Source organism: Schistocerca piceifrons, chromosome 6 (assembly GCF_021461385.2).
Source record: "Schistocerca piceifrons isolate TAMUIC-IGC-003096 chromosome 6, iqSchPice1.1, whole genome shotgun sequence".
In the NCBI taxonomy this organism is placed as follows: domain Eukaryota; kingdom Metazoa; phylum Arthropoda; class Insecta; order Orthoptera; family Acrididae; genus Schistocerca; species Schistocerca piceifrons.
In genome coordinates this window covers 203,712,376-203,726,771 of record NC_060143.1, presented here as the reverse complement: position 1 = coordinate 203,726,771, position 14,396 = coordinate 203,712,376, and the positions used below count along the sequence as shown (strand labels likewise).

The 14,396-nt window shown below is 42.4% G+C and overlaps 1 protein-coding gene across 1 annotated transcript in view; it reads left to right on the top strand.

The window, feature by feature from the left end:
• The window catches only part of LOC124802847 (peptidyl-prolyl cis-trans isomerase Fkbp12), a 49,038-nt gene extending 39,958 nt beyond the window's left edge, over positions 1-9,080 (top strand). The window contains exon 5 of the mRNA XM_047263868.1: positions 8,411-9,080. Within this exon, the coding sequence (XP_047119824.1) occupies positions 8,411-8,468 (58 nt within the window). The 3' untranslated portion in view covers positions 8,469-9,080. The remainder of the gene's footprint in view (positions 1-8,410) is intronic.
• Positions 9,081-14,396: the final 5,316 nt, after the last annotated feature.

Sequence of the window (14,396 nt, the reverse complement as noted above, 5' to 3'; positions counted from 1 at the left end):
ATCCGCAAAAAAGACTGCTTAACAAATCACTTGCATCAAGTTCTAGAAAATTGCTCAAGTGTGTGGAACCTGTACCAAATAGGACTAACAGGGGATATTGAACATAAACAGAGGGAGCAGCAGGAATGGTCACATGTTTGTTCGATCTGTGGGAGTGTCCCAGAGAAACTGGAGGAACTGAACTGGAAGGCTCTTGAAATCAGATGTAAACTACCGTGAGAAAGTCTATTAACAAAGTTTCAAGGATTGGCTTTAAATGGTGATCCTGTGAATATACTACAGTGCTCTTTGTAAGAACCTTCAACTTCGCAGCACGTCAGCAATTGTTGGTTAATATATTAAAAAACTAAAAAACCGCCTCGATTGCGAGAAAAGCACCTAGCGTTAAGTGTTAACCCAGGTTTCGGCATAGATACCACCTTCTTCAAAACAATAATAAAACCCACAAGTGCCTAAGAATCATTGACAAAGGTCTTCTTAGGCACTTGTGGGTTTTATTGTTGTTCTGAAGAAGGTGTAGTTTTCTATGCCGAAACCTGGGTTAACACTTAACGCTAGGTGCTTTTTTCGCAATCGAGGCGGGTTCTTAGTTTTTTTTAATGCTCTTTGTATTGCTCACGTAGGTATTATGAGGATAAGATTAGAATAATTACTTGATGCACAGAGGTATTCGGTAAGTCATTCTTCCTGCACTCCATTTGTGAATGGAATGAGGAGAAACCCTAATAACTGATACAGTGGGATGTATCCTCTGCCATAGACCTCTAGGTAGTTTCAAGAGTATAGATGTGTCTTGAAAGGAAGATATAAGATGGACATCAACAAAAGCGAAACAAGGATAATGGAATGTAGTCGAATTAAGTTGGGTGATGCTGAGGGAATTGAATTAGGAAATGAGACACTTAAAGTAGTAAAAGAGTTTTGCTATTTGGAGAGCAAAATAACTGATGATGGTCGAAGTAGAGAGGATATAAAATGTAGACTGGCAATGGCAAGGAAAGAGTTTCTGAAGAAGAGGAATTTGTTAACACCGAGTATAGATTTAAGTGTCAGGAAGTCGTTTCTGAAAGTATTTGTATGGAGTGTAGCCATGTATGGAAGTGAAACATGGACGATAAATAGTTTGGACAAGAAGAGAATAGAAGGTTTCGAAATGTGGTGCTACAGAAGAATGCTGAAGATTAGATGGGTAGATCACATAACTAATGAGGAGGTACTGAATAGGATTGGGGAGAAGAGGAGTTTGTGGCACAACTTGACTAGAAGAAGGGATCGGGTGGTAGGACATGTTCTGAGGCATCAAGGGATCACCAACTTAGTATTGGAGGGCAGCGTGGAGGGTAAAAATCGTAGAGGGAGACCAAGAGATGAATACACTAAACAGATTCAGAGGGATGTAGGTTGCAGTATGTACAGGGAGATGAAGCAGCTTGCACAGGATAGAGTAGCATGGAGAGCTGCATCAAACCAGTCTCAGGACTGAAGACCACACAACAGCAGATGTAGAATAAACACTGTAGTTTACTTTGGTCTTTGTTTATTTCATGTTTTCATACACTATCAAATGCTTTTTCTCCATAGCTTTTTTCTCCATTGTCAGTAACATGTTCTTTGTTTTACTTACATACACATTATTAAGTGACACAATGGTCGTTACCTGCATTTACGAAACATACTTCGGAGCTATGACTTGTGGGCGTTTGATTGCTTGCAATCTCAGTATAGCCAACTACATGTGAGGTGTCAAGTGATGTTTCAGCAGCCAGTGTGTAGTGAGGCTTGCATATCGCTTGCTCTCCCTGCACACTTTGGTGAGATTCTAATCATCAAAAATATATCCTGGTCACTCTGCTTTGATCATTCTAGATACATGTCAGTGCCATATTGTGAATATTTCTTACTGCCCCAATTGTGAAACTAGTGCCATGCACCATTCCCTCCTATACTAAAGCAGCCAAAGTTGTGGCTTGGAGAGGTATTTCATCTTTTCCTTCACTTTTAACTGCCAGTGAAAAGCCTTTTTCTCAGTCCATGACTTATGTGCACACACTAGCCACAGTATCATTACTGATATGGCTGTCCTCCAGTTAGTATCACAAGAAGAACTGACTACCAGACACATCATTGACTGTTTGAGGCTACACTATACTTCATCAGTGCTCGCACTGGCATGTGTTTGCCACATTGTTGCACCTAATCGGTCACTTACCTGTTTGCTTCGTGGACGTGTTTGTTTAGTGAGAGAGCTTTCATTTTTCATAATATATTTGGCTTTTCTTGTTTTGGAATGAAGGTGACTCAGTTACAATACACACGGGGTCAAATTGAGTGTCACATAAGAGGTGTAAGAATTTCTTCATAACCTTAAATACAGTCTCAGAAAAGATGAAATCTAAAAATTGCAGACAAACACTTCAAAGAAGTGTGGTGTTCTACATTGATCTGTGCAAGAATGGAAATCTGTACTTATGTAACAGTTTCAGTGCGCAAGGAAATGCTTTTGATAGAGCAACTCACTAAGTTGGACAGTTTCCAGGACATTTGTCACACTATTGGAATTTTATGATAGTATTTAGTTTCCCTTATGGCTAAAGACGGCAAGTGTGTTACATGACAGGATAGATTTAAAAAGGGATCACTATTTGATAGGCAGAATTGTAAAATATTTTGGGGTTCGGGAAATGGAACGATAGCATGTACTGATGTGGTAGCAGGTAGGGCAATATTCTCTAACAAAAATGTACGTCACCTAGAAAATGATTGAGTTGTTGTGTTACCTAGCTTGATGAGACTTGGCTCAATCAAAATTAAGCCAGGAAACATTATGCAGGTCCGTGTTTTAACCAAGTCCATCATTTCAGCGGCCGAGGCTGCCATCTCCCGTTCTTCTGGCCTCCCTCGGAGGAAGGCTGTACCCTGGTGGTCGCCGGAGATTGCTGAGGCCATTCGCGACCGTAGGCGGGCTCTTCAGCGTCTTAGGCGGCACCCGTCTCTCGAGACCCTCATCGCCTTTAAGAGGCTCCGTGCCTTGGCCCGTCGTCTTATTGCATGGTGTAAGCAGGAGTGCTGGGAGAGGTATGTCTCATCCTTGGGCTCCCATGTCTCCCCCTCGCTCGTGTGGTCCCGGATCCGGCGGATTTATGGATACCAGACCCCTATGGGTGTCCCTGGGCTCTCCTTGGACGGCGCTGTCTGCACGGACGTTGCTGCCATTGCTGAACGGCTTGCCGCGCACTTTGCTACGACCTCTGCGACTGCATCTTATCCCCCCGCCTTTTGCTCTCTAAAGGAGCGAGCCGAGCGGACGCCGTTCTCATTCCACACGCGTCGTTCTGAAAAATACAATGCTTCTTTCAGCGTGAGGGAATTCCTCGCTGCCCTCGCCGATTGCCCTGATACAGTTCCAGGACCAGACTGCATCCACGCACAGATGCTGAAGCATCTCTCCAGGGACTGCCAGAGACACATCCTCACCATCTTTAACCGCATTTGGAGCGAGGGTGTGTTCCCGTCGCAATGGCGAGAGGGTCTTATTGTCCCCATCTTGAAGCCCGGTGCGGACCCACTGGCGGTGGACAGCTATTGTCCCATTACCCTCACCAATGTTTTGTGCAAATTGCTCGAACGTATGGTGGGGCGGCGTTTGTGTTGGGTCCTTAAGTCGCGCGGTCTCCTCGCTCCATCCCAGGGTGGCTTCCGTCGGGGCCGGTCTGCCACGGACAATTTGGTGTGGCTGGAATCTGCTATTCGTACGGCCTTTGCCCGACGTCAGCATCTCGTTGCTGTATTTTTCGACCTGCGGAAGGCGTATGACACCACATGGAGGCATCACATCCTCGCCACGTTGCATGAGTGGGGTCTGCGTGGTCGGCTCCTGGCTTCTCTTCAAACCTTTTTATTGCGCCGCTCTTTCCGGGTGCAAGTCGGTGTCGCCTCTAGTTCATCTTATATACAGGAAAATGGGGTCCCGCAGGGCTCGGTGTTGAGCGTCTCCTAATTTCTAGTGGCCATTAATGGTCTGGCTGCAGTCATGGGGTCGTCTGTGTCTCCTTCTTTGTATGCCGACGACTTCTGCATCTCATTTAGCTCCACGACTACGGGAGTCGCCGAACGCAGGCTGCAAGTCGCCGTTCGCAAAGCAGCATCATGGGCTCTGACTCATGGTTTTCAGTTCTCTGCAGCCAAGACTCGAGTTATGCACTTCTGCAGGCGTCGGACAGTCCACCCTCATCCTGAACTTTACCTCGACGGCCACCTGCTTGGAATGGTGGACACTTGCCGCTTCTTGGGACTCGTGTTTGATGCCCGGCTCACATGGGTTCCTCATATTACTCAGCTGAAGCAAAAATGCTGGCGGCACCTCAACGCCCTCCGCTGCCTGAGCCACACGTCTTGAGGTGCAGATCGCTGCACGCTACTGCGATTGTACAGAGCCCTTGTGCAGTCCCGGTTTGATTATGGGAGCCTGGCCTATGGGTCTGCATCACCCTCAGTGTTGAAGTTGTTAGACCCCATACACCACTGTGGGGTTCGCTTGCAACTGGCGCTTTCCGTACGAGCCCCGTGGATAGTCTACTGGTGGAGGCCGGGGTTCCCCCGCTGCGGATTCGCCGCCATAGACTGCTCGCCGACTATGCTGTCCACGTGCATTGCTCGCCTGGCCATCCCAATCATCGCCTGCTTTTCCCAGCCGTGGTCCTCCATCTGCCCAAACGGCGACCTCGGTCTGGGCTTTCCATAGCTGTCCGCGTCCAGTCCCTGCTGTCGGAACTGGGCTCATTCCCTTTTCTGCCTCCCTTCCGGGTCCGTGCACCTACGCCTCCCTGGTGTTTGCCCCGGCCGTCCGTCCGTCTGGACTTGGCACAGGGACCCAAGGACTCGGTTCCGCTTGTGGCCCTCCGTCGCCATTTTCTTGCGCTCCTCGCCTCATTTCCGGGCTGTGAGCCTGTCTACACTGATGGTTCCCTGGTTGATGGTCGCACTGCCTACGCTTTTGCTCATGCTGCCCATGTTGAACAGCGCTCCTTGCCGGCTGGCTGCAGTATTTTTACTGCAGAGCTGGTGGCCATATTGCGCGCTCTTGAGCATATGCGTTCCTGCTCAGGTACGTCCATCGTCATCTGCAGTGACTCCCTGCGCAGCCTCCAGGCCATCGACCGCTGCTATCCCTCTTCTCCTCTGGTGTCCTCTATTCGGGAGTCTGTTTCCACCATTACCCGCTCTGGTCGTTCGGTGGTCTTTGTTTGGACGCCAGGTCACGTTGGCATCCCGGGGAACGAACCTGTTGACAGGCTGGCCAAAGGGGCGATCGACGCCCCAGCTTTGGAGATCGGCCTTACGGCTCGTGATCAGCAGCTGGTGTTGCACCGTAAGGTTCTTGGGATGTGGTCTGTTAAGTGGCGTGACATGACAGCCCCGAATAAACTGCGGGCTGTCAAGGCGACGACCAATGTGTGGCGCTCCTCCCTGAGGGCTTCTCGCAGGGACTCTGTAATCCTGTGTCGGCTGCGCATCGGCCATACCTACCTGACACACGGCCATCTTTTGCGTCAGGAGGATCCCCCCCCCCCGTGTCGGTGTGGGTCCCAGCGGACGGTCGCCCACATTTTATTGGAGTGTCCCCGACTGCGCACCCTCCGGCAGTCTTTTCATCTCCTGGGCGCTTTGCCTTTGGTTTTATGTGACGATGCCTCCATGGCTGACAACGTTTTAAATTTTATCCGTGGCAGTCCTTTTTATGGTTCAATTTAGGGCAGTCCTGCCCCTTTCCCTTTCTGTGTCTTTTGTCCTCCCATCTCTCCATATTAGTTGCTGTTTTGGTGTGTCGTCGGATGGTTGACTCTTTCCATTTTTTTTTTTTTGTTCTTGTGGTCAGTCAACCAGTCTCCGGCCATCTTATTTTCTTCTGTTCCTTTCTGTCTGGTGTTCGTCTGTACTCTTCCTTTCTGTCTGGTGTTTGTTGCCTAATTTGTTCTTTAGCGCCTGGGGGGGGGGGGGGTGTCTCCTTCCCCTTGGGGTTTTATCTGCTCCGCGACTTTGTCTCGCCTGTTTTTGGAATGGGGGACTGATGACCTTAGCTGTTTAGTCCCCCTTAAACATCCCAACAACCACCACCACCATTATGCAGGATTTGAGGGGGAAATGGCAGCTTGAAAGGACTGACTGGATAGAAAAACAGACTTACTGTTATGGAGGTTAATCAGACTATAGCTTCATTGAAAGTTCAGTGTTAATGTTTGCATCTGGCAAATCTAGTGATCCTCATGAGATTTCAAACACTTCTGTTTAGATCTGTTAAGTGGTTTAGTGTGAGGTTGTCATTGTCATGGATAATGTCAATTCAAATCCAATGGAAGAAGAAACTGCACAGTTACCAGAAGAGACAAATATTTAAATTTTGGGTTGATATTCAGGGTTGCCACAGGTTCTGCAAATCGGGGAATTTCAAACATGTCGGGGAAATTTGGAAAAACTTTGGTGTTTCTCTCAGTAGATGAAATGATTTGTCTACTGTGGTGTCACGTACCGGCAGTGGCTGGGTGCAGTCAAGTACATGCGCCTCTTCCCTACTCCCACATTACTACTGCTTCTCCCCTTCCTACCACCCCCATCAGCATGCAGTCGGTGCTGCCACACTTCTTGCCCCTAGGCTTGCAGCTGCCGACGAGAGTCGGGGAGGTGTGAGGAGTGGTTTGTTTGGATCTGATTTTCAGAGACTGCAGACGCAGTGGCTGGAGATGGTGCTCATGTGTGCACAAGTTGCGTCTGAGTGATTGTGCGTGCGTGCGTGTGTGCGTGCGTGCGCGCGCTCTCGTTTTCTGACAAAAACTATGGCTGAAATTTTACTTGTGAAAGTGTGATTGCCTTTTGTACGTGCCTGTCTGCAGCTCAGCAATCACCTTTATGGTGAGTTGCTACCTATCCTCATTATTATTGATTCCCAGAGTATTTGAACAAGTTATATGTTGCATGGATTGATCACTGTGGTCTCATTGCAAAAACATGCTGTCTGTGGCTTGTGAATAGCTGGGCACACGAGTGGACTTCTGCGATGGGCCAAAACCACAGGCCATTTCTGCAGATATCTGAAATGGATCAGGTCTGCCGATCTGAAGCCTGTTGTTTCCCACTGATGTGCAGGCCGTGCCCGCCAGATCTAGTCTCACCGATTTGCCCACAGGCCAGGTCTGTCTGTGTGTGGCGTGTAATGCTTCAGATTTTCATAATTTGTGCATGGACCCAGGACTGCGGTGCTCCTCAGCATGCCAGAGGCCATGAGTGACGGATTTCAAGAATTGTGACTGTCTCGCCACAAGTACATTTGTACAGTGTGGTGTTCTATAGACATTTTATTTTTTCTAGTGCATTTTGGCACTTAAAAAGTAAAAATTAGTTTGTATGCTAGAAAGTATGGACGATAAGAAGGAAAACAGTCAGTCTGAGGTTATTTCAGGAATCAGTGAAGGTATTTTAAATCGGTCTTGTCACTACAAAGAAATGTTTCATTTTATTGGAGTAAAATATCATTGGTCTTAGTGAAACGCATACACCATTCGACTTGTTTTCTCTATCTAAAAACAGTTCATTACAAAAGAGGTTGATGTTAATACTTATGATTTTTGCTCACATCAGGAAATGCCATCGGCTTGCAAGTAATTTTTTTAAGATATATCCTTGTTTACACTGTTCCTTGTACTGTAGCTGCAAACACACATTTTCAACTTATGTCTTAACTTACCCTTGAGATCTCAAAATTTGTCAGGGAAAAATGTTAAAACTTGTCTGGGCATCAGGGAATTTCACTTCGGGAATCTTGTTGCAACGCTTTATATGAAAATGGAGATGTTTAGGGTGTCGGGCTTCATTAGCATCTTTATGCCTGTGCATCAGATACGCTTGATAAAGATCTGACTTGAAATTGGTTAGCAGTACAAAATAAATATTTTATTTCAAGATTATATATATATTTCATATACAATTGAAGCTGAAGAAATTCTCTCTCTCTCTCTCTCTCTCTCTCTCTCTCTCTCTCTCTCTCTCTCTCTCTCTCTCTCTCTCTCTCTATGTTCGACTCGCATATCTTGAAACTTTTGGATGCTAAGTTTGTTTTTATCTTTTCTCCAGCTAACTTTAAGCTGTCTCACTTTTAGCCCTTTCCTTGTCTCTGGATTTTGTGTGTGTGTGTGTGTGTGTGTGTGTGTGTGTGTGTGTGTGTGTGTGTGTATAAACTAGTATTTATTATTCTTTTGTTTTTTTTATTGTGCTGTCAGTACTTTAACAGATTTGTTTCTATGTTTACTTTGACCAATATGATTTGTTATAGTGCTAAAGCTTGTTTTGGGATTCATTATGTGTATTAGCTGTTTTTATGTAGACAAGTTGATTGTAGACTTTCCTTAATGAAAATTACTATTCCACCCAATGCAACACTGATATTCGATGTTGAGTTACTGAAGGTTGAACCTTGAATAACATCAAATAACCAGTGAATCAGCAAATCAACCAACAAACCAAACTGTCAGCCAACTGACAAACCAACCAAATTGTTATTTCTATGCTACAACAGTATCATTTCCAGTGTTAAAACTTTCTATTTTAGTGATACTGCATCTGTGTGGATGCGTGTGTGTAATGTGTAGAATCTACTTTGAAGATTTTTGGACTGTCATTTTAAACTAATGCATTTCAGTAAAAAATATATATGCGCCAAAAGCTGTCTTACAAGAAAACTTATACTAGTGTCTTATATACTGTTTATGTAGCAACTTAGTAGAATGAATCTTTGACTGTTCAGGTACTGATTGACTCATTTGTAAGTTTATTAATTTTCTCAGTGAGGAAGTTTAAAAATACTATCTTTTTAGTACTAGTGATTGAAATATCACTGTCTTCCAAAGTACCTCAGCTATACTGTCAACCATTTCAAGATCTTTTTGCTAGTGCCATTATTATTTTGTAATATTTTCATAGTAACCAAAGTTGTGTCTGTTAAAAGGATTTTGATCATTATGTTGTTACCCCATATGAAAAAATGTGTAAACAAAATATTAATGAATAAATGTCAGTGGCATTTGTCTTAATTTGCACTTGTTATTTTTATGAACCACAAGCTACAAACTTGGACCATTCTTACCAACATCATTGACCTACCAAATCTCTCTGAAAATATTAACTAGAAGCCTAGTGTTGTATTAGACAAGACAGTGTTAAATGAAATGTTTATCATCACTTTACAAGTGGATGATCCCATACAGACTGCATAGTTAGTGTGAAAAAAATTGAGAAACAAATTCAACAAACATTTTTTTTCAAAATACAGTGAAGTACAGATAAAGGGGTAAAACAGCAAGCAAATATCTCTAATCCAAAATGCCAGACAAATGTAACATGAGTTGTCTGCGTCAGTTAACTTTTTGTGTGGATGGCATAGCTCTGAAATATAATAGATAAGAGAGATGAACTTATTCTTTGCAGAGGATCAAATAATAACAATTCAAAAGTTATTCTACCAGAGGATATGTGATATGTTACTGATAAGGAATTCTGCTATATAGGGTGTGCTTGAGTGGTAATTTTCTCTTCATAATACTGTTTTGTCAGAATTCTGCTTCTGCCCTGATGATCTTTGGGGAACCTCCTTTAATAGAAAAGATACTTCTCAAACTTGTCTTGACAATTACAAGAGAAAACAAAAACTGCCTTCATACATGGAGTTAATGAATTGACCATATGGGGTTGGTTAAGATACATGCCAATGTGTAGGAAGGGTGGTATTAAAAATCCTGCCCAATTATACTGATTCAAATGTTAAGCATGCACTGGATTTGAAAAGCCATCGAAAATTCTTTGCATCACCCTTTCTCTCTACATAGCTGAGTTGGTATTTAAGTCTTTAATTACCTTCAGGTTTGAGAAACTGTTGACAGAGGACAATATTGAAGGTAATGGAGAAGAATGTACTAATGATGATTTATATTCTGTTCTATTGCTTTCAAATAAAAACTTGTATTATAGCCAGAACACCAGGAACTTCATTTACTGTTCATCTCAGTAATATTGCCAAGATAAAGAATGACAGTCAATTGATCAAATAAAGATAGCTCAGAAATATTACATAAAATCAAAATTTTACTGTTGTACTGTGAATAAAGTGAATATTTACATTACTTCTAGAAAATTAATGCATCTTGAAAGTGCAAATAGAAGTAAATAAAATGATTAGATGTAGTGAATATCTTCATGATTAAAGCTTATGATGGAAACAGAAATCGGGCAGAGAGAGAGAGAGAGAGAGAGAGAGAGAGAGAGAGAGAGAGAGAGATATCACAATATGCTGTTCACTTTACTTTGCTGAAAACTATTAGATACATAGTGGTAGTGTTCTGTTCTCATTTGAATACACACAGATATAATACAATACATAAGAACATAAAGATTAAAGTGGTTGAACCAGAAACACTCAAAATGTTTCAGGTACAATCATAAATAATTATTCAAATAAAATGATTCTTTAATATGACTCATTTTAAATTGACTATAAAGTGTAAAATAATAAGTCGTAGCCTCATACAGATTCCAAACCTCATACAGATACTCCCGAAAATTTATGATTGTGAATTTTTAATAGCACGAAAATACTTAAGATTTAAAATGAAAAGTTTGGGGCACATGCAACAGATAATAGTGAGGAGGGAATTGTTCATGTATCAATTTTGTATTGCGTGTGCTACATGTTTTTTGTCTTAATTTTTTACAAGTATTTTCGCAGCTATTAAAGATTCATAATTACAAATTTTCAGGATTAGCTGTATGGGATTCGGAATCTATATTGGGCTAGGAGAAATTAATTTATACCTGTTGAGTCTGATTTAAAAATGTGTGTTAAAATTTAATTTTTATTTGTTTATGTATTTATTTTTTGCTTTTGTCTTTGTGTGAAATTTTTCAGTTGATTTCAAACATTTTTATGAGGTATAACAGAGAAGAGATGTAGCAAATTTCAGGTTTATTTCAGTTTTTCATCTGCCTCAGTTAATATATATTGCTTTCCCACATGTGTATCTTCTGAAAAGACTGTGAAGACAAAATTTAAAGATTTGAGCTCACACAGAGGGTTACCACCAATAATTCTTCACATGAACCAGTCACACCCAAAACAGGAGAAATGACAGTAGTACATAAAGTACCCTCTGCCACACACCAGGCAAGAAACTGAGTTAATATTGCATTGTCATCCAGTCCTGAGCTGTGTGTAGAATTTCAAGCCTGTGTTTAGATGTAAAAAGTAAGAACCCCACCTCTGACACATGCATAAGTCCACACAAGACAACATAATGAAAGCTACGTCAAACTGCCCACATAATCACAATCTCCAAACACATGCAAGTTAGTCTGGGAGACGAGTCTTTGGTATTGACAGCTCGGTAGCATCTTTCCGTTGCCTAGCGACCGCAAGCAGGCAGCCAATGACGGCCTGACTTTGAGTGGGTAGCAAGGGCCACGTTGCCGCTCTGAAACCCGGTCGCGCGCGCTTATGAAACTTACCAGTGTCTCGCGTGCAGGCGGTGCGGTCGTTCGTAGTTTGTCTGAAGTTGAATTCGCAGTTTATTTCGTTTTTGTTGTTTTTAGTGTTTCTTTGTTTGTTTCGTTGTAAACAATGTCTAGTGCGGCGGGTAGTACCAGCCCAACACAAGAAGTGAAACAGAGGAAGAAAAGTGTGCTGCACACCCAGGCCCGTGAATTCGTGTGCTCTGTGAGGGATTACTTTGAGAAAGAAAAGGACAAAGGTGGGCCCTTAATTCCTGTTGTTCAGGTTGTGAAGAGAACTGCAGCAGCATTGAAAATAAGTAAGAACACTGTTGTAAAGATAGGGAAAGAACAGTATAGTGTAGATTGTGACGAGAATGGCACAACAAAGCTGCACACACCAGGAAAGAAGCGACTGAGAAATAAGCAGTTGACAGCTTTGGACGATTTTCAGAAAGACGCTATTTGTCGTCATATATACAGCTATTATAAGAGAAGGGAGCATCCCACTCTATCTAAATTACAGGTGTCGCTTCAGAAAGACGATCTTTTTAAAGGGAGCAAATTTTCATTCCGTACAGTGTTGAAAGACATAGGCTTCAGCTATTCACTGTTTAACGGACGCAAAATATTGATGGAAAGGACAGATGTAGTTGCATGGCGGTGCAGATTTCTGCGCAGGATCATGGGTGTGGAATTCGAAAGTATAGTGTGGTTAGATGAAACTTGGGTCAATGCCAGCCATTCTTTACGTAGAGGCTGGAATGATGGAACGCCCGAGGGGACAATGGCAGTGCCTGTTGGCAAAGGAGGGCGTATTATTGTCTTACATGCAGGAACATCGAAAGGTTTTGTGCTAAACTGCTTGAAAATGTTTCGGTCAAAAAAGACGGGAGATTACCGTGAAGAAATGAACATTGTAGTATTTCAAGAATGGTTCGAGACATCGCTTATGACGAATCTGACAAGTCCATCAGTGATTGTTATGGACAATGCGCCTTATCATTCCGTTGTTCATGATAAGGCACCAACCTTGGCAACAAAAAAAGACGATATCATTCAGTGGTTGAAACGGCGAAAAGTAGATTTCAGAGAAGATTTAAGGAAGGCGGAACTGCTCGAAATTGTGGCACAAAAGAAACCCCAATTTCCAACATATGTAATTGACGAGATTGCTAAAAGGCACGGGCATGAAATCGTTCGGCTTCCTCCATACCACTGTCACTTCAATGCAATTGAAGGAGTGTGGGCGCAGATAAAAAATTACATTGCTGCAAACAATAAAAAATTTACGATCTCTGAAGTGGAAACTCTCCTTCCAGCAGCTATCAATAAAGTGACAAGCGAGATGTGGGCTAAAATTGTAAACAGCACTGCAAGTGCCATCAGAGAGGCGGCCAAAACCGAAGGGGTTGTGGAAGAATGCATCGAAAATTTAATTATACATCTGGGAGAGAGCAGTGATAGTTCGAGTAGTGCTGAGGAAGACAATGTCAAATCAGATTCTGACGGTGATGTGAGTGGTGTTTTTCCATTACAGTAACCACAACATATTCAGGAATGTAAGGAGGGAGTTTGCTATCGATCTACAACCAGATCATCATATTGTGAGTGCTTTCTTCAGATTATAACTCTTAATACACTGACCAATTATTCTGTAGCTTGTAGTAGAACAAGTTAATAATGCTAATACTTAACAATGGAAACCAAAACTGCTAATGTTCAACAACTTGCGAAAATAGTTTTCATTTCAGTTGTGAAGTTTAACAAATAACTTTATTATGTTTCAGCATCTTAGATACTTGTACTAAATAGCCCTTATCAGTTTTCGAGTTAATATATTTCAAGCATCAACTTTAAATAAATTCACGCGTACCAATACGACTTGTATTTTGTCTCGCTTTTATTTCTGCTGCTAGAGAATGCGTGTAGCAGACAGGGCGCCGCGTGCTGTGTGAGCCACGTTCGGCAACAGCGCCGTCTGCCCGCCGGAACTGTCAGTACCAATCACTCGTCTCACGGACTGTAAACAGTCTCAGTAAAATACTCATAAACAACTATGCTTACTAACAGGAACTAGATGCTATATAAAAAAAGAAGTTTATTACACAACCCGTTTGTGACTCTACAATCACATCAGAACTGTAAATATGTTTAATTCCAGCCCAATGACAATGCTTTAATCCAATAAAACAAAATACTTATGGTGATATAAGTATGCATTTTTAGCAATTCCACAGATGAACCTAGAATGCCTTAAGTAATTGTATGGTAAGTGGACATCATGATGAGACAAATGAAGTGTTTAAATTAGATTGTGTTTATTGCTGAGATATTGAGTTTCAATGAAGCCCAGTGAAGCCCTGCCTTTCACTTTTTATCAGTATGGAAGAAACTACAAATTTTATCTTCAGTTAACCTTTGCAGAATGCTTGCAGGTAAGTGTGTTAGGGCCAGTAATATGCCACTTACAACCAACTACAGTGTCCAAGACAAAGGAAAATGAACATTACTGTTATGAAGGAGAGAAACTGACTTGAATGCATCCCTCAGTATATTTTTCCAATTGATAATCTGTGTAGAAAGTTCAATAGCAGTTTCTGTGAGTTCCCACTTGCTCCCCTACATGCAGTAAGTTGTGCGTGCCAAGTGTACCATACATTCAACAGTTAAGTTAGAAAGCACATGTATATCATTAGCCATTCATCATTCACTAGGGAATAAACACCCTCTAAATTTCTACATGGATTATAATCTTTAGCGATAACATTCATGTCCAAATGTTTTCTAATCTCATCCAACAAAGAACGTCCTTGCGCTTTGTAGCATTTGTTCACTTGACTAAAAAATCTGTCCCCTTGTATGTTCAT